Source organism: Varanus komodoensis, unplaced genomic scaffold (assembly GCF_004798865.1).
Source record: "Varanus komodoensis strain SLA01 unplaced genomic scaffold, ASM479886v1 scaffold7_3, whole genome shotgun sequence".
In the NCBI taxonomy this organism is placed as follows: domain Eukaryota; kingdom Metazoa; phylum Chordata; class Lepidosauria; order Squamata; family Varanidae; genus Varanus; species Varanus komodoensis.
The window spans coordinates 5,349,137-5,366,603 of NW_025336480.1; the positions used below are offsets into that span (position 1 = coordinate 5,349,137).

Below are 17,467 nucleotides of genomic sequence, written 5' to 3' on the forward strand. Positions count from 1 at the left end.
CTTTCCAATTGTGTGCAAGACTAAAAGAATCAAACATGATACAGAAGTGTTTTTCAAGAGGTCTTCCAAGCAATCCTGGGGTCTTTGGAAGCCCATCAGTGGCTTCACAATGGGATTATGAATATGAAAGGTCAGCTTTCATTTGGGCACAGAACACTGTGGGTTCATAAAGGGTGGTGTTGAAGGCTGCATGACCTATAACATGACTCTCGAATTCTCTGCCATATGCAGAGATTTTGTGGAAAGCAGTTTTGAAAACAACCATACAATCACATGGAACAGAACAAGCTCAGAAACCATTGCTTGATCCTGGGTTGTTCATACTAAGCATAATTAAACCAATGAGTTCAGATATTAGGAGAAACTGTGGCTAGCTTAAAACCACAGGAGAAAACTTCTGATCTTCTCTGGTACACAAAGGATTGGAGAAGAGAGGGTAGCGAGGAAGACTGAGACTTACCATAGACCATGGTTTCCTTTTATGATGGGAAATCATGGCTTGTTGTTATCCAACTTTTTTAGGTTGAAGGCTCCTCAGTTAAGGAAGGTTAACCCTGGGTACAGAGGCTTGGTCGCTCTGGCCAGGTGGCGATTGAAGGAAAGTGAGGTGCCAAGGCTGGGGGAGGCTTGATAGCACTTGGAATGCAAAATGCCTTGAGATGCTGCAAATTACTTCCAAGGACAGAGCCATTCATGCTCCACAAGGCCAGAGGTTGCAGGCCTAAAGGGATGTCATTCTCACCTGGGTACTATCAGGAGCTGTCACCTGGTTGACTGAATGGGGTAAAAAGCAGGGAGCTGAGACAGGCGGGGTTCCTCTTTGATGAGAGGTTCCCTGTTGCTGTCAGATGCTTTGCCAAAGGATGCTCTGCAAGGAAGAAGGCTATGTGGGTATTGTATACTTTGTTAGTGGTAAGAACAGCTAGCTTTGCTATTTTTAGTCCAAGGAGGCCAACTGGCCTGGGGGTCTTGTGGGGAGCTAAATAGTCTAGTGAATTGCTATTCTCCTAGTTTCCCTTCCCTTCCCTTCCCTTCCCTTCCCTTCCCTTCCCTTCCCTTCCCTTCCCTTCCCTTCCCTTCCCTCACTGCTGTGTGTGTGTTTTACATGTAGTGTTTTAAGATCCTCCAACCCTATAGTGTTTACCTGTTTTTCTCCATTTGGGGTTGTCGTGTGCTGTGTCCAGTGTGCGGCCCTCAGATTTGGAGGTCCAGGGAAGCAGGGTGGGAAAGTGAACCTTGCCAGCTGCTTAGAGGTGGGGACACAGGGGAGACTGATCATTCCACGATTATTCCTGTTCTTTCTCCTGGTTCTCTTTGGTATTTCCTCAGCAGAGTTGTAGTTGTTTGATTTTTTTAATATTTTACTTTTATTACTGGCTTTGTATGTATTTTATATACACATTAGTTAGCCACCTTCTGTGTTTGGTCAAAACAAAGGCAAGGTGCACATTTCAAAAGAAACCAAATAGTAAATTAAACAAATAGTGATTTTTTTCCCCTTCTTCCTCCTGTAGTCTTTGAATTTGATATCTTATCCCTGAGGCACTGAGATCTGTGTCATTATCATCACCCCTCAACAAAGCATTTTTGCTACACATTATTTACCTATGCCTTGGCAGTAAAACCACCTGAAAACAAGCAATAAATCCTACAATAATCTGAGTCTCTGTTAAATGAAACATCACTGAGGCTTTTACAGCATTATGCTCCATATTCATCGGCAACGAAAGCTTATTTCATCGTTCCTGTTTCAAGGCCACTGGTGGGAAAAATACACTACGTCAAAGAAAAATTGAGGGATTAATAGGTCTTCTCAGCATGCTGCTTGATGCCAGCACTGATAGTAAGTTATTGAAAAGCAGCAGTCTAGAAGGCTGTGCTCATCAAATACTCTCAAAGAAAGAAACCCCTTTCATCTAGGCATCTTCTAATGCTGCAGGCAGCACCATGGGGTTGGAGTTTAGAATAGGCAAAGGCTGATCAGAGACCAACCCAATTCTTCAAGGTTTCCCAGAAAGTGGCACTCACTTCTCTTGCTCCGGTTCCCCTTCTGCCAGCTCCCAGTCATTTGGGGCTTTCTTCTGTGCAGCCTTCCCCCTACTCTAAGAAGCTACAGCACCTCTCCTGAGGCTTGGTTGCTGACACTAGGAGCACTCAGCTAAAACATGCTGTTATTTTTTCTTGGGGCCCCAGCCCTTTTCTCTGCAGTCCTCACCCAGTCTCTCCAAAACTGAATTTGGCGCTTGGGTTGGAAGAAGTTACCCTCCACTGGAATAAACAAAAGCAGGAATAGGTATCTGAAGAATGATGCTGGGGCTTTTAAAGTACTGGTCGTATTGCAGTTGGATTGGACTCTGCTTTAAGACAGCAACATATCTTGTGCCAGTCTGTGTGGTTTTCCACAATAAATGCGGAGCATTTCATTGTTTTTCAAACCAAATAAGAATGTAGAGATTAGCAATATGCACTATAAGCCAGCCTTTCCTAGTTCACATATCATTCAGTAGATTCTTAGGCAAGAAATTAAGTACACACACCCTCCTATCTGCAGTGTAGGTATAATAAAATTGGCCCATTTTATGGGACTGTTGCAATGAGTGCAAGAATATAACATATGCAGTACCAAAGAGAGCCAAAGGCCTTCGGGTGCTCTGGACTCCCGAAGTTCCTGCCAGCAAGGCCAATGGTCAGAAGGATGTTGAAGGCAATAACGTCTGGTGATCCACCTTCTGCTCAAAGGCATCAGTACTAAGGCTTTAAAGCCCTGAAGCCTCCAACAATCTTCTAAGCCCCACTGAACACAATGGAACTTATCACTGCAAAAGTGCAATATAAATGCCAAACATAATATCTTCATCTTTGGTGATAAGAAGTGCAACCGGGAAGTTTCACACTATCTGTGGACCTAGCTCCGAAAGCTAGGGTAGCTCTTATAATCACAAAGTGGCTTAGAAGACAGGAGGAAGACATTCATGGACTGAGCCATAAAATCCCAAAGGGACGCTTCTGCTTCGGCTGCTCCTGCACTCCAAAGCAGTTGTGCAAAGAAGAAGCCTTCCACTGAAGGCTGCAGGAGAAGAGGAGGCATGCAGTGAGACTCAGCCGAGCATCCGTTTCTCGATCTTGGGAGTGCAGCTGCCGATTTCGGCCCAGTGTTGTAGTGCTGGATAGAGTGCTGACCCCTTGTGCCTTTTCTTGTGGTATTCCCATCTTTGTAGCACCCCCTGAGCCGCTGTTGTGGGTGTCAAGCAACCCACAGAAAAGACAAATGGATTTGATGGCTGAATGCCTGCATTTCCTTCCCTTTCTAGGCTCCTCACTACTCCATGAACTTTAGTGCTGCACTGACCTCTAGAAGTAAGTGTGTGTGTGTGTGTGTGTGTGTGTGTGCACACAATTAGTCACTGCAGATTTGTATCATTACATTAGTTCAAGCAGTATCAGCCAGATTGGATGCAGCACAAAATGAATCCTGGAATACAGAGAGATAGAGGGGAAAAAAAGTTCTACAGGAAAGTGGCATCAAATAAGATCGTGGCTAATTTCCAGGACCATTTAATGGGGTAAACTTTTTTTTCCTAAAATCAGCTGTCACAGCACTCCCATTAATACTGAAATTTTAAGAATATGCTGTCAAGCTGTACTAGTTTGAATGCTAGTGAAATATGCCCTTCAAGGTCACATGGAAACAGTGAAGATATTTAATATCTTTCAGATGTATTCAGTTAAAATATTTATATGCCATTTTGAGACCCGAATCTTGTCAAGAAGCATCAATTAAAAAGCAATCACTTAAAATGGTACAGTAAAAATACTTAAACCATAAAGTAGGGATGGACAACCTCTGAGGGTCTGCAAACTCATTCCCTGTTCTCCATAGAGACTGTAACCCTGTCCCCACCAGCAAACTTGCCACCAAAATTCAGTCATTTGGAGGTACAGCACCCCCACATCAGTTTTTCCATATTTCCTGCTGTGCTGCAGAATTTCAAAGATAGGCTGGACATGCACATGGTGGGCATGTCGTGAGCAGAGCCGGCTGGAGCTGGAGGTCAGACTAGATGGCCTGGGAGGCCCCTTCTGACTCGCTCTGCTTCTATGTTTCTATGAATTTCAAGTGGCAAACCATGGCTTGTTTTCTTAACATGCCAGGAAAAATGATGTTCCAAAAATGCATTTCCAAGCAACTGAAAGAGCAGAACGACAAAGCATCAGTCCAGTGGTAAACTAAAAATTCCCCAGGGTCTCTGTAAATGGAAACAAGGACAGGGCCAAATGTATTTCTTCGGGGAGGATGTTCCAAATACGGAGTGTCACTACCATCTCATGTAGCCACTAATCCAATTGTGCTGACTGGTCTGTGGGAAGGGCTTCCTATAAGCACCTACGCAGCTGCATTTTGCAATAGTTGAACTGTCTTCAAAGGTACAGTGTGTTAGCATAACGTACGAAATGATAAAATATTTGAACAGACCAGAAATTCCAATCAAAGAGCCCATCCTGCTTATTCTACATTCTTGTGCAGATCATAAAGTGATACATTTGGCCCCCTCTTTGCTTCCCTTCCAAATGGCTCTGAAGTCACTTTTTGGCTCAGTGCTCCTTTGATGTAGTGCTGTTCTAACTTTTGCTCTTGGTTTGCAGTGATTCAGATTGGTGTCTATGATGGGATCTTGATGCATGGGTTTTTTATGCTCCCTCTCTTAGTCATTAGAGTTATGGATTTTTTTAAAAAAAGTTTTGGTGCTTAATAATCAGTATTCATTCGTAATGGATTGATTGTAAACTGCTTTGAGAGAACATTTTAATTCTGAAAATCTCTTAAAATAAAACATGCAAACAAATGAGTTGCCGTGCCTTATATTCCCACCATTTCAGATTGCAAACAGAGGACAAAATACTTGAATATTCCCCCACATTACTGTGGAACACTAGCAGGTGTTCTAGTGTTCCCCAAAAGGTGCCATATTACTTATGTGCAGGGAGTTTCCTGTCATGCGGAACCATTTCTCTGTCTAATTAAGCCGTCTTGTTACCAACATTTGTTTCCCAGCTGAAATAGTCCCAATGCTCGATCTAGCACATCTGCCATTTGGCCAAAACATTGCAAAAGCTACCACAAAAGAGGTAAAGCCAAGCAGCATGCTTGCTTTGCTGCCTGAAACCAGCAAGTACCTGAAAGGAATGAAACAAAAGCTCTATTATCAATGCCCTGCCTAAGACGTGAGCCTGAATGCCTGTTGAGTCTCTTAAAGGGCACGTACAAGAAACCAGATTACATGAACAGAAAAAGGATGTGAGAAAGTTGGAGAGGCAAGCGTAATAGCGGGGTTTGAAATCATGCACATCAAATAGAACTGGGTTTCCTAAGGAGTCAAAGTCATATCACTTCAGGGAAATACAGTACTCTGGCAAGCTTGCGCTCATAAGAAATGTGCTTTGCTTACCACAAGTTCACAAGAAAAGGGTGTTCCAAGCTTTGCATGATCTGTAGCTCTTTGAAGACATTCCGCACTTCATTCCGCTCCACACATTTCTGCTTGTTCATATATTTCATTGCATACATTTTCTTGGTGTCATTCTTCTGGACGATGCATACCTTTAGAAACAAATCGGAACATAGAAAAGAGTCATACTACAAAAATGGAACAACTTGCGCAACCAAGCAATTGTCAAAAAATAATACATGGCTATGTTGCGGTCTCACCTACGCAGACCCTGCCCTTCTCCGGAACACATGGATTGTATGCTCTGATGATTTGATCTCAAAGTCGTTTACCCATGTACTCGGAGGTCTCCTTCCTCCCTCCCTCCCTCCCTCCCTCCCTCCCTCCCCCCCTCTCTCTCTCTCTCTCTCTCTCTCTCTCTCTCTCTCTCTCTCTCCCCCCTTAGCCTTCACTATGCAAAGCAACAACCATAGCACTTTGTGCTTCCTTGCAATTTTGCACAGGATGCCCTAACAGTTTCCAGATGCAGAATACAGGCCCTTAAATGTCAAGATAAAATTGGAAAATGTCTTTCTTAAGTACACGTCCAGCTCTGTTTTGGTGGGCACTCCCTTTGGTGCTGAGGGCTGCCTTCTCTTGGGGGCGACCTGTCAAGGGCCATGTGTGACTCATGGGTGACACCAAACAAGAAGGGGGCAGGGCTAGAGCCGAAAAGGGCTGCGGCGGCCCTTTTCTCTCCCTCTCTCTTTGCCACTGCTCCACTCTTTCTGCCACCCTGCTTTCTTTCTCTTTCTGCCACTCCTCCTCCCTGCCTTGCTCTTCCCCCAGTGGGCTGCCAGAAAAGGGAAAGCAAATTGTTCTTGCTTGAGATGTGAACGGCTTACTTGCCAATGGCTTTTGAAATCAAGCTCAAGGACACAAGTTGCCACCCCAGGGCGTAGGGGCTGTCCAGCACGGCTCCTAAAAACTGAGCTTGCTATTTCCCTTACACCATCAAAAGAGCAAAGTGAGGGGGGAGGGGCTGGAGGAAGAGAAAAATAGGCAGAGTGCCAGCATGTCCTCATTTGCTCCAGCGGAACATCTCGCTTTCCTGGATGTTTACATATCAATCTTGCAGCTCTGGTATATCAATAAGAACCCTTTAATATCCTGTAATACGATTTGATGATTCAAAGCATACAAGGAACAAGGCCTCAGTTCTTCTAGCTCTTTGGAAGATAAGGTTCAGCTCCCAGTCACTGACAATGAAATATTCTTTCAACCCCATTTATTTGCTGTTTGCACTGTTATTTTTAAGGATATATTTGCTTGGATAGCACATCATCAACAAAAACTTACCTTTCCAAAGCTGCCTTTCCCAATGGCTCTCAAAATTTCAAAATGGTCAAACGTAACTGTAAAGAAGAAGAAAGATATTAAAACAAAAGCACTGGACATTTCACAATACATTCATTTATTTATTAGATCTATATCCCTCATTTTTTCTTTTTTTAAAGAACTCAAAGCAGAGGAGAACTCAAAGCTGAGCAGGGCCTAGAACCCAGATCACCTGAGTCCCAGACCCAAGCTCTTAACCACTACACCGCACTGGCTGTCAGTGTAATTATCTTCCAGAAAGCATTACTTTAATAATAATTAATACCAAGAATAATGATTTGTCATCATTACAACAAAATGCAATTTATTCCAATATTGGTTTCATTAAGAATCTATTCCCATGGCTTGGAGGTACTGACTGGCAGCCACAGGAAAGGTTGGACTTCCAGCTCTGACCTCGGCAACATATTTGGAGATCAGAGCTGGAACTTCACCCTATCGCACCCTCCATCTGCTCTCACAGCCAGCATGTTTCTTTCCACACTGGCTGCAGCTCCAAGGACAAAGGACCGACCTTTGAAACAGCCGGGGGGGGGGGTGCTTTCTGGGGGTGGGAAGGAGAAAAGTTCTACCAGGATGGAAGGCATCCTACTGGGGCCTCAACCTGCACTCCTCACAAGCCAGGAAAAAGGTTCAGGTCGCTGAGATCAACCACCTAACAGGGAGAAAGCATGGAGACAACCTTTGCTTCTGCATTCCTTCCTTCTGCCATAGGATGCCCAGAAGGATTTGAGGGTTACAGGCAGCCACACTGGGTCATGCTATAATATTGTTATTCCACAGTCTCTCATATATATACATAGAATCTCCATCAGAGAACAGGCACTTCTAAAAAAAAGAAAGCTGTCTTATTAGTAGTTAATACATGGATATTGTGCATATACAGAAACCGTAAGTTTTAGTTCTTTTTTCCTTCCCTCAAATGAAGGAACACAAAATCATTGTTCTTTAGAATCTGGTTCTGCTGAGTTAGCATTATGAATGCTTTCAAGTTTTGCACAACTCTTGGTAGAATGGGAGAGGAAACATTAGTTTCGATATAAATCACAGGAAGGATCCGCAAGAAGGGTGGAGGGTGACAGGGTCCACCCTCCCTCCCACACTGAGAGCCACGGAGCCTGCCTCTCCAAGGCTGGAAACCTGATCTCAGAGAAGAGGACAGGGGAGCAGGCAGGTGGGTGGGTGGGGAAGGGAGGACTGGAGAGCTTCCTGCAGCCGCCTTCCTGACCTCTCCAAAGCGCCCCCTCCAGGCCTGCGGAAAAGCCTTTCCAGTGAAAAGGCAAAGAGCAGAAGACTGGGAAGCAAAGATCACAGTCACCGCCACCACCCTTCCTACAGTGCCAGCTGTGGCCCAGCAGGACACAGGGATCTCGGCAGCTTCCAAGCTCAGGGGCTTCTAATCAAGGATGGCACAAGCCACAGGATCGTGCCCTTAAGAAGGTAGGATATGTCTGTGTCTGATGCACCTGCAGGCAGCCCTTTTGCAGCTGCTTTCCTTCTCCTTTCATGCATGTGGAGAAGAAATGGTTTCAAGGTGCGCGTAGCTTCTGAACCCAGGCATGTTTGGAAGCCTTTAAGTTTTCATGTATCAGGAAGGAATCGTTCCCTGCAGCTTCACGTCTTTATCACTGCTTGCATGAATGTAGGAATGAAGCAAGAGCGAAAGAACTGCGTGAAGGGATACACATTTTATACTCCTCTGTAGTAGTAGTAGTATTTCTGTGCTGCCCAATATCCAAAGCACTCTAAGTGGTTCATAAGAACATATTCAATACCATAAAATGTAGCATGTAGTTCCATTTATTACAAATGCAGGAATAAAAAATCCCAATACCAAATTTAAAATGGAGTTTAAAACCATTTAAAATCCTGGTATGCCATTCAAAAGCATTAAATGCTACTGAGTGCCTTGGCATAGAGGGTAGTATTAACCTGGTGCCAAAACAGAAAACAGAGTTGGTACTAGGTAGGCCTCAGTTTGGAGATGCTTCAATAATCAGGGGACCACCACTTAGAAGGCCGCCTTTCTTGTTGTCATCAGCTGAGCCTCCCTCAGTGGTGGCACTTGAGGGAAGGCCTCAGGTGTTGAGTATAGATTCAAGCTAAATTTAAGTCAGGAGAGACGCTCTGGCATTTTCTCCACAGCTAACCATGCTGGCCAGAGATGTAATGCATTCACCATCACTTGCTAAGTTGCCCGGCATGTATATAGGAAAGTATTTCAGAAAAACTCTGTCCTGTCTTTCTAGCCTGGTTTCAACAGAGCTCATACATATTTCTGTAAGTTTGCTGAGGTCACCCTCTTCCTCCTTAGGTTTTTTATTACTATTTGGAAAGTACACAAATCCACAAGCATGTAGTATATTGGCATTTCCATCACAACACCTGTATCATTTTTAGATCCCGATGCAAGAAAGCATCCTGGCTTATTAAGTCACAGGTTTTCTTCTTTATCTTAAAGTTGTTTTAAGCACTGGAAGAGTTAGGCTAGGGCATTAGATACTAGCTGGGGAAAAACCCCACACAGTTCCTGAAACTTCATAAGCAGTTCCAGTAAGGCCATGTAGAACCAGTCTCTTTGACTTCTGCTCATATTAACTCAGGTCCTCTGAATCCGATGGAGATCAGGCAGCAGTAAAGACATTAGCTAAGAAATTATCCTAATAAGAGCTGTCCAGTCGTCATACCAACCACAAATGCTATAGCACTTAAACCTCATTAGGGGGCTGATTGGAGGTAGCAAATCAAGGTTGTGGATCACTGGCAACTCACTGGCCGTAATTACTGTGACCTCAGAACTGTCAGGTGCTGTCAAATGACAGAGTCTAAAATTACAGAGTTAATTTACCACATCCATCCATTCATTTCCAAGCAATTAAGGAAAGGAATGGAACTGACCATGGATCTGAGCTCCTTTTGCCCCAAGCCACTCCAGCAACAAGGGCCAGTCCAGTCCAGTGAAGAGGTCTGTGATGGATTCAAAGTGACAGGGAGCAAAACAGCTTGTTATACATTTAGAGGAGGACTGAGTGGCTGGATTTATCCAAAGCACTTACAAACAGAAGTCATAAACATGTACAGGAATTGCTCCAGGTATATGCAAACAGTACTTTATATTGTAAAGTATTGTTTTCATGGAGTTTGGGGGAATCAACGGTGGAGCCATGAGGATATGCTTGGCTGAAGATGCTGGTGGTTAATGGCCACTTTATAATCTACCACACACACATACACACACCAGTTCCTCCATAGTGGTTGTCTGCGACCAATAGGAAACCCATGGTCATGACCACAGTCAGCAGCCAGGGAAAAGGAACCAGCTGGAAAAGGAGCACCAGCTGTACAAGCTGAGGAGATGCAGGCCCTGGCACTGAGCTGGAGCTGGTGAGCCAAAAGCCCCCTGAACCAGAATCCACTGAACAAGACCCCTGAATGTGGTGCCTTCTGGGCCAGATTTCCTTGAGGCATTTGCCCTCCTGTGTATCAGAACTTCACAGTTGCTGGTGCCTGCTCTCCATGGCAGGTTAGGCACATGATAGAAGCCAACTCAGAAGTGGCAGAGTGCTAGACTCCAGGCCAGGATTCCTGCAACCCATTCGAGGCTCACCAATCTTCAAGAAGGGGGTGAAGCCTGGGAGAGGCAGTCTGGCATCCAGGGACTTCTAGACGATGCCCAAGAAAGCTCCTGCCACCATCTGCCTAAGCCATCCGTGGGCATCTGTGGTACCTCATGGGCTCCTGCTTATAGTCAGGACAGGACACTTTTCTAAGGACTAAGAAGAGAGAAGAGCTTCCAGTTATGCTAACTAATGATTCATTTTATGTCAAATAAGTTTGATCAGCCATTGCAGCATGCATATCAATATGTGAACATCTCTGTCATCTGGTGGGCCTAGAAAGATTCTTCATCGAGTGACTCTTAGAAAGACATCAAGTTAATTAGCTCCCCACATTTCATTCATCTCACTATTGACACAATCATCATCTGTGCCAGTTACAGCAAAGGATATTTTCTGAACCACCCATAAAAATTAACTGAAATGACACTCCAGTTAAGAACAGCACATGCTTTGCAACACTAGCAAGTCATGCTTTCCCTTGATGTCACAAAAACCAGTAAATGATTTAGTTGTAGAACACCACTATTGAGCTTCTACTTTGCTAATAAAAAATTCAACCTTAAAAATAGCTTGGGTCATGCTAAAATCCAGCATCAAAGGAATCCATATATTCTTCCCAATCCAAAAGTAAAGCATTAGAACCAGCCAATTACTATCCAAGAATTCCATGCATAGTGAATCGCTACAATCTGTATGGCTTTGGGAGATCCTTGTTCGAAGGAGTGGATTCTGCCACTGTTGGAATGGCCGCACATAGGTACCCCAGGTGTGATGGGAATCCATTCTGTTCTTCTGGCACATAACCAGCACTGGATCCAACCCATTATTTTTAGATGAGCAGAATACAGGGTATGCTTACAGCCTATTTGAACCAAATACATTAAAGAAAACAAAGAATCACTTATCTTGTAATATATAGTAGTAGTTGAAGCCTATCAAGAGTAAGCCATACTTTCTAACATGCTATAGGTGAAGATAGATGATCATATTTACACAATTGGTATTATAGACTATTGTGTGCAGTTCAAGCAACTATGGGGACTGGGGACCTTTTGCAAGTTAGTCTGGTACAGCACATGACAAGTTTTTAACCTTTCTGTAATCAACAGCTGTGCCTTCTTAGAGTAAATGCCACAGAAAAATGATGCCATCGTTGTTTTTCTACTTGTAGGCAAGTAAAGCCCCTGGAGATACCTGTTCAAAAGAAAGCAATTATCTTTTTCAGCAGTTATGACATTGCATAATTCTGGAAAGTTTTCTGGATGGATAATTGTAATCTAAGCTATGCTCCAGACTTGGAGATGCAGTTTTTTGATTGCGAGGATGACTCAAGTCCTTTTGGCACAGAGAAATTAAAGTCCTCTTGATCTTAATTTCTCTTGACCACATGCTATTTGCAATGTATAGGATGTCTCAGATATGCTGGATACTCTTTGATGAACAGTGTTCTTTCCCTTCTAATTACCGCACATGTAGATTGACCAAAGAGATCAACCAAAGATTAAAATTCAGAAAGTAATTATCTGACCAGGGCAATATCTGCCCAATGCTCTCAAGAATTGCCTGATTCTACAACAGTGCAAAATGTAACATCCAATTCTTGTGCTGGGCTGTTAATTATCTTGTTCTAAAGACCACAGCAACCTGGAACTGCCCTTAAGAATTAGGCATGCAATATATACTGAAATAACACTGAGTCCCAACCCAGCTAGGCTATCCAGGAACTCTGCTGCACAGCAGAAATGACTACCACAAAATTGTGACTGCTATCCAGATCTACTAGCATCAAAAAAGTTAATTACCAAAGCACTACTACATGAATTAGACCTGGGATCATTTCATATTGCCCAGAATACCCATGAGAAGCACAATGATGCCATTCCTCCTTAGTCAAAACCTGCACTGATACTGGACATAGTAGCCAGCTTGGACCATGTGGGCAAACGATAGTCCAGCCCCTTCAGCCAACAGTGAGAAATATGCATTTGAGCACCAGGCTCCTTGCTTTAATAAAAAAAAAAAAAAAAAAAGACGTTTGAAATGTGGATGGACATGCCGGTCAATTCCATTTACAAGCCACTGAGGCAATCTGCCCAACCCTCTCCTGCTGTAATCCTCTAAACCTTTGCTTGAGTACAGGCCTCTCATCTGACCATACTTCCAAGTAAAATCCCTGTGATCAAGCCATTAATAACATAATTGTTAAATATTAGCTGTTGACCGAGCCCTCGTGGAGTAAGGCTACCTGCAAACACTCTGGAAACCTAAATTCACAGAGCAGTGCCAGAGGTTGATCCCCGTGGAGGGCTTTTCCTTACCTCGTGCCCTGCCAGGTTGGATGATGGGAGCAGTATCTGGAAGGCACCCGGTCAAGGAAGGTTGTGCTAAGATATGAAGCCCACTTTTCATGGTCTTCACCTTGAACCTAACATTGGAAGTCAAGAAAGCAACAGGCTTTCTCTGGGGTCCTCAGATGTGATCGTTCCCTCCTGGAGCTGGGAAAACTCTCATCTAAAGTTCCCTGATTTATAGTTCCTGTGGCAATGTTGCTATCGGGGTAAGTCAGTCAAAAGCAAAAAAAGAAGGGGTTACACATGCTGTCTATACATATTGCAAAGTCCCTGCAAGAAGAGGCTGAAAGGGAAAAAAATCTAGAGACACATTGATATCAAACACTGGAAATCAGCACAAAAGTTCAGCAAGGTTGTGGTTTTATACGTCACACTGATTAAGAGAGAGATTGGAGATTTACAGTCTGGCCCAACAAAAAGACATGCTGAGTGGGCAAGACACACGGACCATGTGAGTCCTCAGTTCAACAGCCTCATTCCTTCAATCAGCCAAACCTTCCCTAAGAACAAGCTGGCTCCAGACAACTCTTGCGCTGGGCGTCTTCACCAATCCGAAAAGACAACCGTAACTCCAGCCTAAAACTGAGACACTTTCCCAAAAGCCAGCAGGCTCCTGGCAAGGTAGGAATTACACCCTCTTCCTTTAGGCATTTGGTATTTTACTGAACTTGACTTCGGCTGCCTCAGGGAATCAGGTAATTGCCTCTTCAGATAGATTTCCACCCAAATTATTGCCAAGTTCAATTAATGTGAAACAAAACAAAAACGGGAAAGAACTTGACTGGTCAATAGTGAAATAAATTACCTGTGGCAAGTAATTAGAATCAAAGATGTCCCTTGGATTTGCTTTTCTTTCATTATTTATTTATTTATTTGTCACATGGTGATGGGACAATTAAGCAGGAGCCTGCAATGCTAACACAGGTAGACGTTTGACTCCCTGCAACTGCTAGTTTGTTATGCAAGCCAGAAATGGTCACAGTGTGTAAAACATGTATATTCACAGTGAAGGCAAATTTCAAAATCACCCTTTGACATTTTCAGACACATTGGAATAAAGTGGAATGGAGTGTCCCCATTTTCCATGGATAGAAACATCTGAAGTTCTTTAGAAGCGCTTCAAATCATGAAGGTATGTCTACTGTTGTAAAATCTAAGGTAACATTCACAACTTTTTACTAGAGTATTCCCTTTAGCTATCTCTTCCTCGTCATCCCCACCTCCTGTTTATGCCAGCAGGAAATATCTTTAAAAGCACAATCCTATGCACATTTAGGCAGGAAAAATTCTACAACTTCCAGCGTTTCTCAGCCAGCCATGCCAGCTGGGGAATTTATGTGTTAGGACCTTTTTCTGTCTAGACGTGCATAGGATTTCACCCTTATTTTTTAAAGAGGCTGCTTAGAAAGCTTTAAGTCCAAGGACGGCCCGAAATTGTTCATTTTTATCCAATTCCTTTTCATAGAGATAGAAACAAGCACTTCCCTTTGCCAGGAATGTTTAGCAAACCTATTACACACTTCAGTATGTATTAAACAGCATTCAATGGAGCATTGAACTGGCTGCCTTGGGGGTCTTTCAGAGTAACTCATCTCACATGTTGGTTGTGAGAATAAGTAGAAAATAAGTACAGAGCCCAGAGGTCTCTGAGGGAAGGGCAGGAATCAAAATGTAATATATAATAATGCCACTTTTAATCATATCCTTCTCCCAGAAAGCTCAAGGTTACGAGATCACCTATTTTATCTGTGTCAAAACTGGGAGAAAGTGACTTGCAGAAGACCATGCAGTGAGCTTAATGGCTGAGCGGGGCTTTCAAGCAGATGTTTTGGGAGCGATCTGATGCTCTAATGACTACGCATTTGTCTTCAAAGCTCAGCACAGCTACAAAGCCCAGCAGGGAGGCCCTGGGCAATCACCATAATTACATGGGGGTGTCATTGTAAAAGACTGCACCCTGCCCTTCTCCCAAGTAGCTCACAATGTCATTTATGGATGCATGCCTGTATGTATTCTTACAAGTATTATCCCACCCATCTTTCCTCCAACAAAGCCAAAGCAGTTTATAGCATCCTTCTTTTCTCTGTTTTATCCTCACAACAACAACCCTGTGAGGTAGGTTAGGCTGAGAGTTACTGCCCAGCTGAAAGGCACTCAGTGAGCTTCACGGCTGAATGGGGGGTTGAACTCAGATCTCCCAAGTCCCAGTCCAACACTCGAATCACTAGGATACTCCAGTTTCCACACATTTTTCCCCACTCATTTAACAATGATGAAGATTGTGCTGAGAGAGAAGGATAAGTTCAACCTGCTTGGTGAGCCACATGTCTGAAAGAGATTTTAACCCAGGTTCCCACACTCTCTGCCCAACACTGTCCAATCATCACCTAGCAACTAATATTCCTGACAAGTTGCAGGTTAAAGCTCGTCAGAAACAAAATGATATTTTTATAGGTGGCCAGGTTCAGAAAGCAGAAAGAGTTTATTAATTCTACCCTCTGCCAGAAATATATTCCTTTGTTAGTTCTCATCTCCTGAAGGTGTGATGGTCTAAACAACATGAGTAATGAATCCCTTGATGCTATAGCTTCAACATCAGCCCCACCGTAAGTGATAAATGCTTACTGATAATGACTTGCCATGCCAAGATGCTGAAAGAAGAAAAGGGGCTGGGAAATCCAACTGTAGGTAAGAATGAAAGTGTCTTTTACAAGGACATGTATACTTTTGGAGGCTCCAGTCTGACATAGTTGGTGTTGATTCAGCTAGTAGCAAATGAAGAGACCGGACTTAAACAAAATCAGTATGGGAGCAAAAAATGTTGACAACAACTGTGCAGCTCAGTGTGTGTGTGTGTGTGTGTGTGTGTTCCTATCTTCCCAGCTATACACAGGTACAAATGAGGTGATTGTATGAAAGGAAATGGTGTTTGGCAATCACACCGTTCAGCCGCAGGAACCAAAGAAGCAGAATCGCAGAGCATTAACCATAGCGAATCAATACTACATGTTCTAAACAACAGCTGGCCTACCTAAAGCAGGGTCATCACACGTTGAATAATTTCTGCACTTTCGAGCAGAAATGAGAGGGCCTGCCTGTGGCACGTGGGAAAACGTCCACGCCAAGGCTCAAGGTGAAACCGCCACAAGGCACAAGGGGTGTGTTTGTAATAGGCTGGATGCTGAGATGGTGGCGCACTCTCATCGGTCAGGTTCCCAGCAAAATGGATGGGCACCCACTAGCACAGGGGCTAAGCGCTGCGCTAAGTGGGAAGAACAAAGACTAAGAGCAGGAAGAGAAGATGGAAGAGATGGTGTTTTGTGATCATGAGACCACACCTCTCACTTGGAATTTGTCAGGCACTGTCAGGGTCCTACAGCTTCACATACTGAGCTAGCAGTGAAGAGCTCTGTAGAAGCATGAAAGCGTCCAGTTCCGGGCTGTCCCTGCAGAAATTTTAAGCAATATTTAAGGGCATACAAAGCAAGGGTCCAGTGAGGCATCATTTCCTGGAGACAGGTTTCACACATGCAGCCTTAGTTACTGGCTCACTGTAGGCAGAAGTGCTCTGGGTCAATTTAATGCTGCTTGGCCATCAGAGTAACACTGTCCTCAGCAGGATCAGGGACAGAGTGCCCCTTGGACATTTGAGATGAAACAAAAACAAAAGGAACAGGCAAAGCTAGTGCTGTCGTGTCCAGGCTACAGTCAAGCAGAAGAAGGTGGTCTGTCAGGAAAAGGCCACACACCTGTAGCCTGAAGGGATGGGGAAGTTCTAGAAGACCAAACCCAGAGCCAGGTGCCTCCTAAGGACTACTCCTTAGGATGCTAAAACAGATTGTGATACAAACAAGCAGCAGCACAGCAAAGTGTATCTGCCCTGAACAGATGAGAAGCAAATGGAAGCAGGAATACTGCTGCTTGTTGCTGAAAGTGCCATACACAGAATTCTTGAGAAGGGGCAGTAGGGAGGCAGAGAGAACTACCTGTTTCGAGACCTGCAGTTTGTGTGCCTGCTCTGTTTGACAGTTTTCCTGAAATAAATATCCATGATCAAGCAGTCTCTTTCAATGATGAAACAGCAACTGCGTGCAGCCATCTTGGCAGTTGTGTTTATCAGCAGAGCTGCTAACCAGGATCTGTTTTATGATTGCGTGAAGAACCCTAAAATCATCCACGCAGCTCTAAAGGCTGACTCTTTTCACAGGCAGAGACCCGTCCTGAAAGATTAATGATGTCTAGGTAGAAGATAAATCTCAAACATTGTTGCTGTATGGGTCACAGATTGCAAGAGACATAAAGGAGGTGGTTATATATTTTTTAAAGAATATCACTTTTTTTTTCTAGAAGAGGGCTACTTCACCCAACATTAGGGATTTCCCCTTCTATATCACACTTCCCTATCAGAGAACGAATTCCTTTTAAAATGACACTGTCTTAACTGGCATGAAAAAAGTGAACATTTTCACCTTGCCTGCTAATGCAACCAAGGTGAAAGCTTCGGGGCTAGGCTAAAAGAGTGGGCTATCCTAAAATTGCATGCTTGGAGAGCTTTTAGAAACGTTGCAGCCGCAGGCCTATTCACAGATCTTTTCCCAACATCATGGGTCTGCTTCAGGCTGCAATCAGGTACATAGCCATGGCATTCAACCTGTCTGTATAATGCTGTTGA

At 43.8% G+C, this 17,467-nt stretch overlaps 1 protein-coding gene across 3 annotated transcripts in view; it reads right to left on the reverse strand.

Annotated features, from left to right (window-relative positions):
• Positions 1–17,467, reverse strand: part of STK32A (serine/threonine kinase 32A) — a 95,253-nt gene that overhangs the window by 61,705 nt on the left and 16,081 nt on the right. For all 3 annotated transcript variants that reach the window (XM_044454135.1, XM_044454133.1, XM_044454134.1), the window contains 2 exons: positions 6,786–6,841; positions 5,448–5,599 (listed from right to left, as the gene is read on the reverse strand). In XM_044454135.1, coding sequence (XP_044310070.1) covers positions 5,448–5,599; positions 6,786–6,841 — 208 coding nt within the window. The remainder of the gene's footprint in view (positions 1–5,447; positions 5,600–6,785; positions 6,842–17,467) is intronic.